The sequence below is a fragment of the Athene noctua genome, chromosome 16 (genome assembly GCF_965140245.1).
Source record: "Athene noctua chromosome 16, bAthNoc1.hap1.1, whole genome shotgun sequence".
Taxonomy (NCBI): Eukaryota; Metazoa; Chordata; class Aves; order Strigiformes; family Strigidae; genus Athene; species Athene noctua.
Window position 1 is genome coordinate 4265255 of NC_134052.1, and position 18377 is coordinate 4283631.

General features: G+C 50.1%; 1 protein-coding gene across 3 annotated transcripts; it reads right to left on the reverse strand.

The window, feature by feature from the left end:
* Nucleotides 1-220: 220 nt before the first annotated feature.
* SGK2 (serum/glucocorticoid regulated kinase 2) lies at nucleotides 221-15364 on the reverse strand. Of its 3 annotated transcripts, none has more exons than XM_074920038.1 (14): nucleotides 15279-15364; nucleotides 9765-9834; nucleotides 8419-8476; nucleotides 7579-7628; nucleotides 6920-6977; nucleotides 6298-6381; nucleotides 5869-6000; nucleotides 5005-5117; nucleotides 4432-4468; nucleotides 3794-3880; nucleotides 2314-2409; nucleotides 1875-2030; nucleotides 1422-1511; nucleotides 221-1206 (listed from the first exon to the last, which is right to left on the reverse strand). In XM_074920038.1, exons 1-14 carry the CDS (start codon nucleotides 15328-15330, stop codon nucleotides 1051-1053), a joined length of 1239 nt encoding a protein of 412 aa, XP_074776139.1. In that variant the 5' UTR covers nucleotides 15331-15364; the 3' UTR covers nucleotides 221-1050. The 3 variants fall into 3 exon arrangements, with proteins under 3 accessions (XP_074776139.1, XP_074776138.1, XP_074776140.1); XM_074920037.1 differs by lacking the exon at nucleotides 15279-15364 and adding an exon at nucleotides 13500-13701; XM_074920039.1 differs by lacking the exon at nucleotides 15279-15364 and adding an exon at nucleotides 12503-12591.
* Nucleotides 15365-18377: the final 3013 nt, after the last annotated feature.

Genomic DNA, 18377 nt, shown 5'->3' on the forward strand with positions numbered 1-18377 from the left:
AGCTGGGCTCGGCTCAGCCTCGCCCAGGCCCCAGCACAGGGCACCGAGCTGGGCTCGGCTCAGCCTCGCCCAGGCCCCAGCACAGGGCACCGAGCTGGGCTCGGCTCAGCCTCGCCCAGGCCCCAGCACAGGGCACCGAGCTGGGCTCGGCTCAGCCTCGCCCAGGCCCCAGCACAGGGCACCGAGCTGGGCTCGGCTCAGCCTCGCCCAGGCTCCCGTGTGCCAGAGCATGCTCATTGCAGTGTGCTGGTGTGCCTTGGGCAAGTCAAGCACAACTGTGAGAGGATCCCCCACCCCAAGCACAGGTTGGCCATAGGGTTATTTTTATTTTTCCAAGCAACTTGGCCTCTTTTCCATCTATTTTACCTGGGATTTTCCTTCCACACACCAGCTCCTCCATAACAGCCTCCTTGTTGCTTCAGCAGCAACCCAATCCTGGATCAGAGAGAGATGATCCACTCACCTTGGGGAGGGACTGGCTGGCATGGAAGGCCACAGCACAGGTCAGGATTTACAGACCCACAGCTGCCTCTGGAGCAATAACTGACAAACAGTTTCTCAGCCCAGGACAGGTGGCTTAAGTGGTCCAGTCCACTTAAAGGAAGAAAGCCACTGCTCAGTAGTGTGAGGAGTCACCCTGTCTACTGGGGGGGGGAAGCAGTTGGACATAGCTAGCAGAGACACCTCGACAAAAAAGTGACCAGTTACAGGGACATGTCTGTTGATATGAGTGACGGTACATACCTCAACCGTAAATACAACCACAGAGTGAATACAATTCTGCCAAGTAGCACAAGACACTCAGGGAAAAACATAATCAGTGTCCCACTTTCCTCGCCAGGGGAACAGTCATTTAGAAGGAAATCCACCAAACAGCAAAAGTAAAGAGCTCTGTTCCAGCCAGTTAGTGTATTAGTCCCAATTTCCTTAAACTATGAGCAAAAGGACAGTACCAATCCTTTTTAAGAAAAAAAACAAGCCAACCAAAACCCACCCACGAACATAAACCCCATTCAGTTAAAATCTGGCTTCTCAAAGCCTTTATAAAACCTAGATGCCCTCTTCAGTTGGTGCATAAGAAAATCCTAAAAATGCATCTGAGGCACTGGAGCTGCTGGCTGCTGGGTCAGGCGTGTGGGTGATGGAAGTGGAAATCGCTTCTTGGGTGAACTCTGGATCAAAGTGTCGCAGATCAGCTGGACCGGCCTAAGCCAAGGAGCAGACACACACAGTCATTTTGAGTGATGAGACCTAAACCAACCGCTTGTGTTGGAACAGTCTAACACAGCTGCTCTTCCAAAAGCATTGTCACCACTGCATGTGCAGTTCCTAACCTGCACTTCAGCACCCCTCAGTGTCAGCATAAGACATCTGGAGGGGATTCCTTTTGTACCACTATATAACAGATACCAGACACTTACCACATTGGGGTTAAACGGAGGAGTAATCCTCTTGTGGTACAAGTCATCCCAGTTTATTGGGCTGAAGAATACATGGTTCTTTATCTCAAGCTGCATAGAAAGCAGGGGGAAAAAGTCAGTCTTCTGCCAACCCTCCTTTTCCAGCACCTGCCAGTTGGTTTCATAACATTAAGTGGTTGAAGCAAGACTTGGAGCTACCACATATCCATGTAGGGGCCACGTAGCAAATCCCTTGAAGGGAGATGACACCATCACACACTGGTGCCCTAGCTTGCCACCACACCTTGCATCATAGTGTTCCCTTTGGAAATCCAAGTCAACCCCATATGCCCCTTTTAGGGGGCTGGAGAGACATCAGCATGCAGGGAAAGGCAGTGCTGTTATAAAAGAAAGGCTCAGAATAGAAAAGCTTCCTATTTGTCCTCTCTCCTGATCCTAATGGAGGCAACCTACAAAGTCTGTCTTGGCACCCAGCCTCCTCTTCTCATCCTTGTGGAGAAGTCCCTGGAGTATGTCACAAGCTGCCACAGTCTTGCTTCCTTGGATCTGGAGTGGCTTGTGCAGAATGTTGTCATACATCTGAGACACATCTCGGCTGTAAAAAGGAGGCTAATTTGAAAGAGAGGAGAAACAGCCAGGTAAAACATGAGCTACCATAAAGGAACCACACATCACAGGACAAAATGAGTCCTGCAGTGAGTAGATGAGGGAGACCTGCCATATCTCAGATTTTTCTATTCAAAGGGCAATGGTATGATTGAAACAGGTCATCGAATTCAGGATTCAGTTGTCTGTGTCAGGTACCATCTGAACACCAGACCAACCTTCCATAACAACTTTCAAAAATAAATTCTTCACTATGTAGCAGAAAACCCACAGCTTCCAAACGTACCAGTCCAAACAGCATCTCATAGAGGACAGCTCCCAGGCACCACCAGTCTACTGTCCTGTCATACGGCTGCTTCTTTAGCACCTCAGGTGCCAGGTACTGGGAAGAGTCAGAAATAAATATCTAAGTTGAATTATAAAAGAAGGGCTTTGTCCTCATAAGTACACAGACCTGGCTGCAGTTCAAACTGAGTAAATGCATTAGGAAGCACACAGATATATTTCCTACTGTGCTTTGCTAGACTGTCCACTTCATTCAGAGCAGTGAGTTTGAAATACACCCACTAAAACCCCTGCAGTGTTTTTCTGGGCTACAGAAGGTTCTCTTCCTATAGAGGGTTTGTACAAATATTTTCTACCCACCACAATTCAACCAGCAAATGTGTCCTGCACTGACACATTATTAAACCCCAAGAGGCTTCTGTGGTTTTGAAAAAGCTGCAGTTTTGAGTCCCAATAAGCCTGTCCAAAGCAGCAAAACTACTAATAACCACCAACAAGGAGGAACAGGGAAGAATTCAAGCGGCCTGCAGAACAAGCAGCGCATCAAGTCTGGTCTCAAACAGGATTATCTCTGTGTACTATCAGGCTTCCTATCTAGGGCAGGAAAAAACCCCACAACATACATCAAAAACACAAAACTCAAACGTTCCTGCTTGATTTGTGCTGTACTACTGCATAAGTGGATCCCCACTGAAAGCTGAGGGCTACCACCAGAAAATTCCTGCCTACTTCTGCTGAGCTTGAATACTGAAAGGTAACTTGTTTACAGACCCATCTTCTAGCTCTGAGGAGGAGCAGCAGGACAGGTGTAATACCTAGGCCAAAGTGCTACCAAAATCTCAAGTTCAACAAGAAGCAGGGAAAAAAGCCGCCAAGAAGCCAAACTGGAGATAGGTTTTAGCAAAACCTAGTTGAAGTGCAGCGCAGAAAAGGCATTTCCTCCCCTCTGAGCAGTGTTCACCCTGCAGAGGTGAGCCTGGTCCTCTCCTCTGCAAAGGGTGTTTTACAGGTCCTGCATACCAAGGACACACGGAAGAGCACAGCCAGGTCCTGTGTATGTCAGTACCAGCAGGCTCCCTATTCTGCAGCTCCAGGGTATCAGAGCAGGTAAACAACCTGCTCACAGGCTCCCAGGGTCAAGGTTGTCTCCACAGCCTCCTGGAACAGCCCCAGTTTCACAAGACAGGCCATTTCCAAGTGCAGGGATCCCTGCATTTGTACAGCAAATAGCATATAACAAATAGATAGTACAGCAAATTTAGAGTACTAATCATCTGTTACAGGTAAAACTGTCTCTGCTGAGTAAAGAAGGAGTTTACATAAGGCCAACTTCAAGTTGACAACCTCAAAGAGCCCAAGTTGGTCTAATTCAGTCCATATTTTGAGATGCTGAGCATCCACACAAGTGTGAGACTCAGAGCAGCAAGTCTCTGAAGGCTTTCAGCCCCTGGGTCACAGTGAAACCCCAGTGCACACTGTACCTCAGGAGTTCCACAAAAAGTAGAAGTTGTCTCCTCTTGCTCCATTCCTTCTTTGCAGAGTCCAAAGTCTGTCAAAACTATGTGTCCCTAGTGAAAAGAGAGACATTTCAGCTTGGCCAGCTCTTTCTAAAGAAGAGACAGGATTTCCAAGCATTAGCCTTCACACTGCATCTCAGGTATGTTTTAGTTCCCCACTGCTCATCTGCTTCCCCTCATCTTCTGGGCATCCTATAATACAAGTAGAGGAGCCTATAGAGAAAGTAGAGTCTAGTTTGCATTTTATTTTGTTTACAACTGCATAGCTATGAAAAGATCCAACACTGCTGTGTTTTGCCCTGCTTTATCCCAGAGCCAGTTTATGTAGTGGTGACACCAGAGTAGCAGCAGTGGTGCTTGCTTTTAGCACCCCTGAGCCTTGCCCACAAAGTCAGGTCCCAGCTGGGGTGGGGGGGGGGGGGGGCAAGTGTGCAGTTCTGAAGAGGACAGGCTCACTCCTTCTTGCAGGATTTGCACAGAAATGCAGTGATGCATAAATGCAAAAATCTGTGCAATGAAGTGAGCTTGTGGAACCATAGCCCTCTGATATGGCTGTGATGCTTTTAAAGCCAGAAGAAAGGCAGCACAAGCTGTGAATGTACCTGGCAATCCAGGAGAATGTTCTCAGGCTTTAAGTCCCTGCAAGACAAAGAGTGATGTTGGAGCAGATTTGGCCAGATATTAGGAAAGCTGGATCTGAAACAGCATCAGCTAATAGGATCTAACAAAACTTTCCAATCCAGTTCACTGAGGCCTTCCCAAAGTGCAGATTCCCACCACTGTTGCATATGAGCATACACACATGCAAACAGACAGACTGCTGTAGTACAGGATCAGGTGTTAGCCTGCATTTCCCTGCATATCTATGCATAAACGGTTACTGAGAGACAATTTCTTAGAGCCAGGTGTATTTTAAATCTTCACACTTAACCATTCTCTCCCCTTCCCACTATCAGGCTGGGAGTATTTACTGTGCATCAGATCCCATGCAGAGAGCACCCCTCTTGCAGGACAGAGTGCCAGCAGCAAGCACTCTCTTGTCTGAGGTGGGAGATTCTTCAGCTACTCCAGCCCTGCAGAGGCCCCAGTGAAGCCCTTTTCCTCCCCAGCACTGTACACAGCCTGGCTGGGCAGATTCGGTGCCCCTGCTCTGCCCAGCAGGACATGTGCCTTACCTGTAAATGATGTTTAAGGAATGCAGGTACCCAATTGCACTAGCAACTTCCGCAGCATAGAATCGGGCCCGAGGTTCACGGAAACAGCGCTCCCTTTGCAAGTGGAAGAAGAGCTACAGGCAGATGAGAGGGTTGATCATTTCTTCTCTAAAAAACTGAAGGATATCTGGAGCAAGCCCCAAAGCCTGATGTGCAGCAAGTAGCACATGAAATAAGCCCAAAACAAGAGACTTTAAGCAATCTAAACACCTTCCTAGAAATTGCTTCATTTGTCCTCCTCTTACGTTACCATCTCACTTGAGAATTCATGCCACAAAAAATGGTCATCAGCTGATCTAGTTAAGCTTCCTACAATCCACAGGCTGATTATAGTGGTAGTAGAGCCATGAGAAGTGCAAAGAGCTGATCCCCAATATGAATATGAATTCCATTTGGGAAAGACATCCATGTTAACAATGTCTCCCAGCCAGTTTCAGATAGCACAGAGAAAGACAGCTAAAAAAAGAGGCAAGCTTCTACAGGACAGAAAAAGAAATCTAGCACACTGCAATGGCATCACCCAAGCACTAGACTAGGAGCTGGCCTACAAGTGGGTTTTGCCTACAGCTCAAAATCAGTATTTCCCATATTCTCCATAGGATTTTAAGACACCCCTAGCACACACTTTTCTCAGCATCCTTGCCTTGGGAATCATCTGACTAGGGTCATAGCCAGCAAGATCTTCACTCCTCTTGCCAGCAGTCAAAGTAACAGATTTCACTTCAACGTCATTACCTTCTGACAAGAAAGAGCTTTAGGCAATAAAGCAGCATGTTTGGGAAGGACCAAACAGAGGATTAAAATAAAGCCTGTAAGTGTACTCACCTCTCCTCCATTTACATAGTCAAGCACAAAGTAAAGCTTCTCCGAGGTCTGGAAGGAGTAATGGAGTCCCACAAGGAAGGGATGCTTGACATTCTTCAGGAGCACATTGCGTTCTGCCATGATGTGGTTTTGCTACCAAAAAGCAGGCAAGAAGAGTTTCAGGCAAGGGTCCAGTCCAGTCTGTGATAGGGTCTCACTGCTGTTTTAAAAACAGGTGGAAGCTGGGAGCCCAAAAGGGTCATCTCCAGCCCCAAGAAGGGAACCACTCTCTATCTGACCTGATTCATCTCAGTTCTTCTCCACATTCCCATGGCACAAAGAAATCCATGTTTAACATGCAAGTTGTCTACATGAATGCCAGCCACAAGACACCTCCATTGTATTACCAGGACCACTATTTGCAGAAGTAGCCAAGGAGAGTAAACATACCTCCTTTTTCTTTAGGATTGTTTTCTTATGCAAGACTTTCACTGCATAAAAAGTCCCATCACACTTGCGTTTGGCCAGGAGAACCTGCAACAGAAGGTCCTGGTCACAGGTTTCAGTCTCACCTTCTGCCATTCAGTTAGTGTTTCCTCATTAGTTTGATACTCTTGTGAGTGATTACACACTAAGTACAGCTTCAGATATAAATTTCTAAATATCAAGCTCCCACCCTCTGACTTTCCAACACTTTCTTATGGCCAGAAAAAAAAAGCACACCGACATCACATACATTTCTTACACACCCAACAGAAAATTCTGGAGCATTTGGGGACAGTCCCACTTAAAGTGGATCCTTGCTATCTCACAATGTACAGATTTGTCTGACGATCTTTTGCTAGCTGAACAAATCTGACACTTTGAATCAAGTAGTGCTCCTCACCATTACCACCCTGAGCATAAAACACCTCACACTTCTGCCCTTAAAGAAGTTGCAGGACAGCTCAAACTATGAATAGGCTGTGAAAACCCCTCTCTCAGGTCTCATCTGGTCTCAGAAACTCCTTCAGGAAGTCTCTTTCCAAGCTGCCTCTAAAGAGCTACAGCCCACCTGTACAAATCCACTTACTTTTCCAAAACTTCCTTTGCCAATAACCTTCAGGAAGTCAAAGTCTGTTGGCTTGGCACTGTTGGGCAAGAATGAAACAAGTTAATGTTTCTGGGAGAGGGAAATATGCAGCAGCAACACTACCATCAAAGCAGAGATCCTTCTTGGAAACAGGAGTGTTTGTGAAAGGGATTAAAGGGCACTGGACGGGTGACCCTTGCTCCCAGCCAGTTTGGGATTTGCACTGTGTATGCCAGTGCACCCAGCAGAGGATGAGCAATCCCTCAGCAGCCCACCTGTTGAACACAGCCACAGGTGAAAGCACCTGTCAGGACCAAGCGGCACCTTTACGGGCAACACAGTTTATCCTCACTTCTAGAGAATGATACCCAGGGAGTCCACAGTGATGAGGAATATCTTCCCTTACCACCTCTCAAGAGAGAGGGGACAAAAGGCTGCAAACATGGGCAGGAGAGGATGATTATGATAACAAAGACCACCTGTAGTTGAAAGTCTTGAAAGCTGGTACATTGGTGATACACACAGTATTAAAGGCCAAGTAACATAATTGTTAGGACTTTTGCAGACACCACCCACATGAGACAGACCAGCTGCATTCCCCTGACAGATCTCTTAACTGCAATGCTCCACACCCTACCTGGCTTTAGCAGAGAGCTTACTTTGGGTTAGCAGAAGGTCCAAGGTTGATGTTATCAGTTGGTGTTGGAAGCTGGAGAGGAGAACAGTAATATTAGTCACAAGGACCATGCTGCAGATTGCACTTTTCTCAGTACAGCATCTCTTGCACAGAGCCACTGATAAACACCCATCAGCAAGAAACTTAAGCAAACTTAAGTGATGGGGAAAGGGAGAACAGGGCTATGCAGTATCATGCCCAAGCTGGAGGCCACACTACAGTCCATGCTCAAGTCCTCATATCATACTTGCACATAAAAAAATACTAAGCAACTGCTTGGTTCCTGACTTGAGGCTTTCAAAACCTGCTGTGTTGTCACAGAGGAAGGGCACTGCATGTCTCACCACAGCACCAAGACAACAAGGCACTCCCCACTGCTGTGCTAGGCAAGAAGCCCTGAGCACAGCTCAGAGGTACACTCCTGTGGCATCTTCCCCAAACCCTGCAGCCCTCTGCCTACTCCCGTTAAGCCCCAAAACTGCCAGGTCTGGAGCCTCAAAAGTACTCTTATGCACACCCAGCACCACAGAGGTGCAGCCTCCCTCTTCCCAGTGAGAAGAAGGTACATACACAAGTGTTCCTCTTCTTCCTGCACACCAGGAATCTTCCTCTCTCCAGATGATGGTAACATTATGCCTTGTTCAAAAGGCTATATAGGGCTTCCACTCTCCTTTTTCTCCACCCAGCACCACCCACAGGGCCAAGGCAGCAGTAAGACTCCTAGTAGACTAAAGCAGGCTCTCCTCCTTGCTTTTCTCCTACAGGCACCAGCCCCTCTCCATCCCAGAGGTAAGGACTTGCTGGCTCAGAGCCATGATCTCACCTGGGTGCTTTTGTCCGGGCTCCGGGAACGATCCATTAAAAAAGCAACTCGTTCAGCACTTGGGAGAAGAGCAAGCCAGTATTGAAAATAGTTCAAGAGAGAAACAGCTTCACACCATTAACTTCCCAGGGACCAGCCCAGACCCCAGTGCATGCTCCCCTCCATCATAGGGGACCTCAGCTGAGGTCCCCAGCTGCCCCTCGGTAGCACTGCTACTCCCAAAGGATGGGGGTGCACACGCTCTGGGGGAGGCAGGGGACAGTGGGTGTGTGCTGACAGGAGGTTGGGGGGGAAAATGTTCCTGGGTGCACAAGTGATTTGAACAAGCACAAGCATATTAAATGCCACAGTCAGCCCTTGCAGAAACTGGTCAGGGCACAAACACCTGAGGACCAGCACAGCCCCAGCAGCAACAGCGTCAGGGTCAGAGGAGACTGCAGCCCTCCTGGCCATGGCCAGACCCCTCTGGAGGCAGATGCAGCTCCCACCCCACTGCACAGGGACAGTGCAGTGCCCAGCCCTGCGACCCAGAGAGTGTCCCCACAGGACAGCCAGGAGAGTCCTGCTGGGTCCAGCCACCGCACCCCATCGGGGCTGGCAGCAGCCAGAGGCCATTCCCCCAGGCCAGGGCAGACCGTGGCAGTCTGGGGCTGTTGACACTGCAGGGAAATGGGGCTGGCCACAGCAGCCAGCACAGGCACGGTGAGCAGAGGCATTAAAGCACAGGGCTCTCAGCTACCCAGTGGAGCTGCTGCCGGGGTGGGAGGAGTTGGACTTGAACAACACTTGTTGGTTCAGATCTACCCTGCTTGAGCATCACTGGGGAGGGATGGATCCTGCCACTCCAGAGATTCCTCCCCTTGGTTTTAAGGGTTCCCACACACTCCTTGCAAAAGCCAGGATTAAAGAGGTGACAAAAACCCAAAACAAAACCAACTTTATTCCTGTCTCCCCTGCCCCAGAACGCTTTGTCCATTCCTCCTCAGACCGACCAAGCTCTCATACACCACAGGGAGGCTCTGATGTCTCTTTTGTCCCCCACCCCTTCCAAAAAGGGGGCCCAAAGATCCCACCAGCCTCCCCCATCTCTCACCTGTGGGTGCTCCCCGTCTCCACCCCCACGCACTGCCAGGCACAGACCCACGGCCATCCCAGAGCCCCCCTCCTCCGTGGCTGGGCAGACCACGGCAGGAGATGCCGAGCGCAGCGGGTGCTGGCGGCTGTCCCCAGGGACTGCCCACATCTGGCTGGTGCCAGCCAGCTCCATTCACCACAGAGCCAGCGCGGGGGTTATCGGGCTGAGCTTTTAAAGGGCTCTCATCCCACTGGGAGGCTTTCATACTCACTATGAGCAGATCCTGGAGCCAGAGGCCTTGATGGTTTGTCCTATCCTCTCACGGCTGTGCTTGATGAGTTCTGCGAGGAAAGTTGAAGCACTGAAGCCGATTAGCTGGCAGTGTGATCACAAGTGCACAGAGGCACATTTGTTCTTCACTGACCTTGCTCTTCTCTCCTCAGCCACCACCCTCCCCCTTCCACCCACATACCAAAATAACAAGGAAATTATAGGAACCAGGACAGCTCCCCTCCCAGCCCTGCCACAAGCCCTCAATAGCTCATAGGATGGGGATAAGTGCCACAAAACAGAAACCCTCTGCCATGGCAGAGGGGACTTGGGCTAAAGCACCACCACCAAGCCTCCCTGAGCCACCCCGGGTCTCCAGGAGGGACAAGGAGAGTGCTCACAAGGACAATGTTGTACTGGGATACATCACGCATTTGGCACATCCACTGCCCCTTTCATTCAGGGCTCTGTGAGTAATTAGGGACATGAATTAAACCTTTCAGGGCCCTGCAGGAGGTAAGCCAGCACACACACATCGCAGCAAGTAAGTGACTTGCCCGTGGACATGAAGCCAGTGCCAGAAGCTGGGATTCCCACCATGGAGCATCCCTGTTGCTCAGCTGTGCAGGCAGTTGCCATCACCCATCATCATCACCTCTCCTTGAGGTGAAAAGTCCTGAGCCTGCTCCTCACTGCACAGGCTGAGCAAGAGAAAAAGCCTGAGAAGTACAACCTGTATGGAGGAGTTCCTTGTTTTGCTTAGGAGTACATAGCAAAAATATTTCACGACTCAGTTTTACACACTGGCTCTACCCTATTTCTGCTCCTGGAAGGAAAGAATGAATCGGAACACTCACAGAAACATATGCTTCCCTCTTCCCTTCAGAAAGGGCCTTTTTAGACACAAGCAAGTTGTCACCCCGGAATAGGTCTTCTACAGACCAAGGAATTGGCAGCACCAACTGCCAGAGCCCACCTCCCCAGGCAGGGAGTTTGTAGGACAACAACAAGTTTTGATGTAAACACAAGCCATTTACATGGCCCTACCCACATGGGTCTTAGGATGTGCCATATGGAGGGACCCGCATGCCCCAGAGAGCCACTGAACCAGGCACCACCAGCATTCTGGGATCTGGGTGCAGATCTGATGAGGAGCCAAAAGACAGGCTGTGGTTTTAATGTTTCTGAACAGGTAAGAAAGGGAGAGCAGGAATTTAAAGAAAAACCCACAAACCATTCAGTGAGTGAGCTTAGCTGGTCTGAGACCTGGGCCTTGTCCAATACTTTGTGCTGCAGCAGGCACAAGAGCTTGGCCCAGCATGCAGGCAGCACCCAGACAGATCAATCCCCATCTCCTCCCACTGGGCACAGTCCTTATTTCCCTGACAGTCTGGCTTTCCCTGGCTCACCGAGGTCTATTGAAGGTCATCCAATGCCTGCCTCAGGGCTGTGTCTGTCCCACAGGCTGCTAGACAGGCTGGCCAGATATCACAGTCATAGCAGGGGCACATCAGCTCTGCTGTCTCAGAGCAGGCCACACTCACTCAGGGCTCAGGGAGGAGGTCAGCACCGGATGGCTGGGGGCACACAGGTGTGTGTGGAACAAGCCCCAAGCTGCAAACAGCAGTAGGTAGAAGAGTGAGGGCTGCCACCCCCTGCCCAGGAGCCTCTCACCAGAGCAACCCAACCAAGCCCACGCAGTTTAACACCTCACTCCTGCTCCATCAGGTGACACAGTCTGTTCCCCCCAAATCTGAACCCAGACAAGCTTGGCTTTGGCCCCAGGGTCAGCTTGCTGCCACTGACACTGTTCTGATCCCAGATTCATGGGGAAAATAATGACTCAGGCACAGCTGGACATGTCACAGCTTGGGCATCTTGGGGAACACATGGGCAAGCCACAGAAACACATCCATCCAGCCTGGAGGTATCTGCTGGCAGCACAGGATGCAGGACAAGTTCCTGACTTGCTGCACAGGGCTTGGACAAGGCAGCTTTAGCAAGGTCTCCACAGCCAGGCAGGAGCATCACTGCTGAGCAAAGGCTGCACAGTTCTTCCAGGGCCACAGCCCCTTCATGCTTCCGTCCACCAGCCCCATTTTGCTCCACAGCTTCTTTGTTGGAAGTGAAACTACTCAACAAGTCCCTGCTGACCAAGGGCAGTGTTTTCCAATAAAGTTATTTCAGTAAATGTATTTGCTCAGAGGCAAGAATCTCCCTTTCTGCACTGAAGTACTGTGCACATTTTTAGGATATGTACATTCCCATCCTGTATCACTTTCTATTTAGCCTCAGAGTCACCTTTCCCAGCCTGAGTCCACCTTCAAAGCCAGGTTAGTTTCTGGTTTAAATCTCCCAAGCAGTCAAACATGCTTTTCCTTATCACTAGCAAACCCTACTCCCCCTAAAGCACAAAGACTTCCTGAGCACACACACACTGAACAACAGAAGCAGAAATAGGTCATGAAAATATGCTGGAAACCTTGGTTATACATGCCCAGCTGCATCCCTCCTTGTGCTGCTGGGGCAGCAGGGATGCTCCCGGCACAGCCAGGGCCACAGAGAACATCAGCAAGCAAGTCTAGGAGTTTCCTGATACAATGTGACTATTGCACACCAGGAACATGAAACACTGCGCCCCACAGCCCCCTCCTCAAAGATCATTTCACCCCAACACCCTGGGCCAGAGACATCCCCCAGGCAGCAGGTACCCACTGTAAACATAAAGCTGCTACTTACAAGTTGGAGCAGTTACTGCAGTTAAGTCTCCCCCCAACAAACATCCCTCAGTAACAATACGTTTTCTTCCCAGCACAGCACAAGCAGCTCCTTCTTCCTTCAACAGTTCTGCCAGTGGTGACCCACATTCCCATGCTAGCCCAGCGTTATTTGCTACAAACACATTACTAATGCAACGCGTACCTTGCGCAGAGAGGCAACCTCACAGACTCGTCATCTGCAAAGCTGCCTCCCACCCTCTTCCCTGATGTCACCGCTCTCAGCATCATTTCCTACCTAACCTAGATTGCAAACCCCTCGGAGCAAGTGCCTCGTCCTCTCCCGCTCTGGGAAAGGCTAGTTGCCAGCATGGAGAGGCAAGGAGGACTGGCAAGCTGTCACTGGGACAGCAGGCAATGCTTTGGAAGAAGGACAGACTTTGGAGGGGCACCTAAGGCAGCCCACAGCTTTCATCCAGCACAGGGGCTGCACACAACATAAGGGGGAGATGCCCCAGTTTCAGCGCAGAGAAGGAGCACAAGGGGAGGTGGGAAGGAGGACTCCTTGAAAACACATGCTTTTACTGGCAAAAAAAAAAAAGCTTAAGCTTTCCCCTGCTGCAGATCTAAGAGATAGCTCCAGGCCAGCACTGAGCTCCACTCTCATTCCCACTGAGACACTACAGCACACAGCAAGTCCAGGAAGAGGTTAGGAAAGACTTTAAAAGACTTTTTCACTTGGGGAAGCTTTCTTAGCTGCCTTCTGCAGAGCTCCTGGCTTGTCCAATTTTCTTTTGCAGATCCTTTCCCCTACACCCCAGGGACACCACAAACCAGAGCAGGAACCCCAGCCAGGCAGCCCTTACTCTGAGCAAGCTGGAGACCACAGACAAACAACCCTCCAGATTTTAGAGGAAAAAATTACATGCAAAACTGGAAGAAAACAGCAGGTGGCTAAAGCTTGCAGAATTTTGCAAAACATAACCCCATGAAAATAGAAAACAAAGCATCAAACACACCTGGGAGCACATCTACCAGCGGAGGCTCTGTCCTGAAGCACGGGAAGCAGCCCACAGGCACCAAGCACAGAGACCCCTCCCTCCCCACACTTTCCATCCTCGTACTAGCCCACCCTGCTCCTGACTGCTCTGGCAGAGCAGAAGCCCAAGGCTCTTTCCTAAAACTCAGAGGGGAATAGCTTTGTTTCCTACAGCAGTTCATTTAGGCCTTGAACACAAACCTCCCCACCCTCCCAGGGCAATCACAGCAGTGCTGCTGTCTCACTGCAGCCCTTTAAAGAGAGCAGGGTAAAGCTGATCAGCTGAAAAAAATGAAGAGACACCTGCTAGATATACCCAAGGAGTGAGGATTTAGGTGGGGGTGGTAATTTTGGATGAGGAGGGAGAAGTGCAGGTGGTGGGTAGGAGCAAATTACATCCTGGCAGGCATCTCAGGTGTTAAGAACAATTTTTTACATGTTAGTAAGTTGGAAATTTGTCCACTGTCCCGTGGTTGGGAGAAAGATCAAAACTGTTATTTGGTTCAGGTTGAACAAAGAAGAAGCTGCTGCTTCCAGTGTCCTCCACAGACCTGGGAAGACTGCAGCCCAGGGTAGCCAGCCTGGTGCTTTGCAGCAGTATTAAATGCAAACATAAACACACATGGAGGGGAAAACCTGGTGTTGGAGGCACACAGTGCTTTGAGAGAGCAAAAGGAGACATTAGAGATGTGCTGGTGTCTTCTCTCTCTCTTCATTAAAAATAAAGCAGTTGCTTTTTGCTTCCACTGTAGTTTCCTATAAAATCTCCCTGTGTGTATCTACAACAGGAGCAAAGTCATGTTATAGAGTGAGTTAGGTGGTGGGTGCAAGGTGGTAAGGGCCCAGGTCTGGGCAGCCTTCCCTGTGGGACAGGTCCTAACCCCAGATTACAGCTGCCAGGAGGAAATAATCCAAAATACCTCATGTGCTCATTGCCATGTGTAACAAGAGAGGGGAAGCAACATGTTGCTTGAAATATCATTCTCTCTCAGATCAAAGCCTTAATTTTTTTTGCTCAGAAAACATCCCTTTTAAAAATATCTATTATGTGTTTATTTTCTCAGGTTTTTCCTCTACTTGTGTTGAAATGGCCAAGCATCAGAATACTTTCAGCAGCTAACAACATTTTCAAGTCAATACCTTTTGCTTTTGTTTCTTTCAGTAAAAAACTTGGTGTTATTGACAAAATCTACTTGATTTTATTTTCTATAGAAAGGCATCTTTAATTAAAAACCCATTTTCTATCCAAAGAAGACAAAACAGAGGGATCCTGGAAGGAGAAGTTTTTACCAGCTAGAATGCATAAAATACCTAATCTGGAGTATGGACAGCAATGACAATAGATACTGGTGGACAAAGCAACAGCTGGGTTGGTTTTGTCCACCCTGCCCGCCCCGTTTGTGAGGGCTGCTGACACTCCAGGGCTGTGTCCACGCTGGCTGGGGCTCAGGGCCAGGCGTGTGGTGTGAAGCTGCCACCCCCCTTGCACATAACCACCTCCTGGCCAGCCGTGGGTCTCATGGGGGCCAGGCTGCATGCGGCCCTTGCCAGGAAGGGTGAGCCCCAGCCAACTGTGCCCGCGAGGCTGGGCTGTGGCACGGGCCAGGCTGGAGCCCACCTGGAACGCACAGAACGGGGCTCTGCCCTCCGCCAGCTGCTCCGCACCACAACGCCAGCCGGAGACCTCGGTGGAGAGGCCTCCTCCATGCCCTCACCATCCCCAGGGGGTTAGTGACACCATACCAGCCAGAAGCATTACCCTTTGTCTTCCCCAGGGCGGTGGAGGAAGGCTCCATCCAGGCCATGTGCATAAAGCCAGCGGGAACAGTGCCCTCTCCTTAGGGCTGCGGCAGGAGCTCAGCGACCGACGCCGGGTGTCCTCACGCAGATGTTTCTCTGGCTGCAAAGGCGAAGGGCACAGGAGTAAGAGTAGAAACAAGCCCTGGGGTGCAGCGCTGGCTGCCTGCCAGCCGGGCATGGCTCCGGGATGCAGGGCTGGCTCCCTGACCCTCGTCTGGCCAGCACCCACCCAGCGCTCAGTCTGGTCGAGATCTCTGGGGTGCTCTGCCACCGCTCCGGTGTCTCTCTCTTTGCACTCCTCTGGAAAGAGCTTTGGGACTGGCAGATAGAGGGCACTGGAAGAGAGATGGTTGGTACTGGTTGGCTGTTTGACTTCTGTACAGCAGACAAAATTTACCCTACAACTGTTAAATTCACAGATTTCTCTTCTTGGGAAGGGAATGTTGTTATTTGATGCTTTTGAGGATCTGAGACCAAATTCATCCTCCCTGTACCTAGGGTGACTGCCCCAGCACTGGTGGCTCCCTGGCACAGGAGAAGACATTCCCTGGAAGCACAGGGACACATGGACCACCAGTAAATCCCCAGCACAGGGCAGGTCTTCACCTGGGGATTCAACATCAGACACCACCAGATGCCTGGGGCAGCTGCAGAGAGCTTTGTCCTGGAGAACCATGACTCTCCCTGGAGAGGTGTCCTGGGCAAGCAGTTGTCCCCATGATAGAGGACATGAGAGGGACAGGTATGTGTGAGCAGGGTGAGATCCAGCGTGCTGCCCACCCGGGCAGCCCTCCCCACGTGCAAGAGGTGGGACTTTCCCTCTCGCCCTGCCCCCGTGCACCCACGGCCACATCCAGCAGCAGCCTGCAGCAGCTCTCGGCCCTTGCCCAAGTGCTGCCCCTTGCCCACGACAGGACACATTAGTGCCACGCTGAAGGGCTGATGATTGTGGGAGCACTTACAGGGCACTACATTATATAGACACACAGGCATGCGTCCCTACAGGTGCTGCAGGCGTGACCATGCACCCCTTACATCAGGACTGGCCTTGGCCCATTCCCCTGCCCAGCACCTGCAGGCTCCTAAACAAAATCAAACAATTCTAGTGAAGCTGGAGACCTGATGGTGTCAGTGTTGGGTTCTGCCGGCATTGCTGGTCTTCTGTGCAGGGGTGGTGTTTCTCTGCCCTCCAGAGAGCACATCTATGCCAGGAAAACCTCTGGCTGGGCCTGGGTTCAGAGGTGATGAGCCGCTCTTGGGCAATTTAACTCCTTCTGTGCACATCTGCTGCCTGGAGTGGACTTGGTCAGACCATGATGGGAGCAAGCCCTGGCCACAGAAAGGCGATTTTTTTTCAGAGCCTGCAGACATTGCCTGTGCTTGGAAACATTTTTCTTTCCCACCCAAAGGAGGAAAACTGCCTTCATTTCTCTGAGCCCTATAAGGGGTTGAGGGCTGTGTGATCCTCTGTGGTGCTTCCCGGCAGGGCCTGCCCTGGCCTGTGCTGCTCACCCCGAGGAAGCCACATATGCAGCTTCTCTGAGGCAGGACACATCCAGTGGACAACAGGTCCAGCTTGTTGTCTCTACACGCAGAGAAGTACCCCTCTCTCTCTCTAATATTTTATATGCTATGCATATATGCTATTTTAGAGGGAAAGGTGTCTTAATCTCCCTATCTAGCATATGCAAAACCATAATCATAAAAGTACCACTGAAGTGGAACCACACAGTCCTGAGCAATCAGAATTGCAGGGAAGGGTCCAGATAAGATTAAAACAAATATTTCTCTAGAGAGCACAAAGCAAGTTTCCATCGACCTGCAGTGAAAGGTGACCTAAAATGTTTGGCTACTCAGTTATCTCTACTGGGTGAAGGATAGGATAGGATAGGATAGGATAGGATAGGATAGGATAGGATGTTCTTTAAAAGGTAAGAGCCTATTTCTTCATCTTAAGAGGATTCATGAAAGACTAAATAGACTCCTGATAATCACTGGGGTTGTTTAAATTTTTTTTTCCCTTTAAATTTTTCTTTTAGCTTCAAAAAGCCAGGGTTCTGTCTCAGGCATTGCCTTTGATTTTGCCAAGGAGTCCCAGATGGGTACTGAAAAGTTCCCTATATTTTGGTGAAAGGAGCCAGGAGGAGGACACTCAGGATCAGGTTTTTACTCTGAAGGACAGCTGAAGTGGGTTTGAGCAACTCTTGCAAGTGTCAGTGCATCTGTTTCTACAAGTATGAATATGGCAGAATATTACTGATCTCTTGTAAAGCCTTTACATCGTCAGAGGAATAAATGCCTGATCTTATTATTGCCATTAAATGAGTTCAATGGGATTTTCTTGCACTCAAGTGTTTTTTAAGTGTAGGCACAGTCTCAGTGAATAAATAACATGAAATTAGAAGCCGCCTGACTCTAAGCGACCCTTTCTCTCCTGGCTGGTCAGCCTTGTCCTTGAGGAAAGTGCAGTTCTGCTTCATCTCCCTCTCCTCTCCCTCTCCCTCTCCCTCTCCCTCTCCCTCTCCTCTCCTCTCCTCTCCTCTCCTCTCCTCTCCTCTCCTCTCCTCTCCTCTCCTCTCCCTCTCCTCTCCCTCTCCTCTCCTCTCCTCTCCTCTCCTCTCCTCTCCTCTCCTCTCCTCTCCTCTCCTCTCCTCTCCTCTCCTCTCCTCTCCTCTCCCTCTCCTCTCCCTCTCCTCTCTTTCTCCTCTCCTTCTCCTCTCCTCTCCTCTCCTCTCCTCTCCTCTCCTCTCCTCTCCTCTCCTCTCCTCTCCTCTCCTCTCCTCTCCTCTCCTCTCCTCTCCTCTCCTCTCCTCTCCTCTCCTCTCCTCTCCTCTCCCTCTCCTCTCCCTCTCCTCTCTTTCTCCTCTCCTTCTCCTCTCCTCCCCAGCAGGACCCCAGGGCACATTATATCCTATGTTTTAGAACCTTTCTTAAACAACTGGTTTTTGGGGATGAATGGCTCTTTTCTGCCGTGGCGCAGTCTGTCTGACGCAGGGTGCATGCACACTCAGGGCTACCACCTGCAGCTCAAGGCCTGAGTGTGACCAGTCTGGCAGGG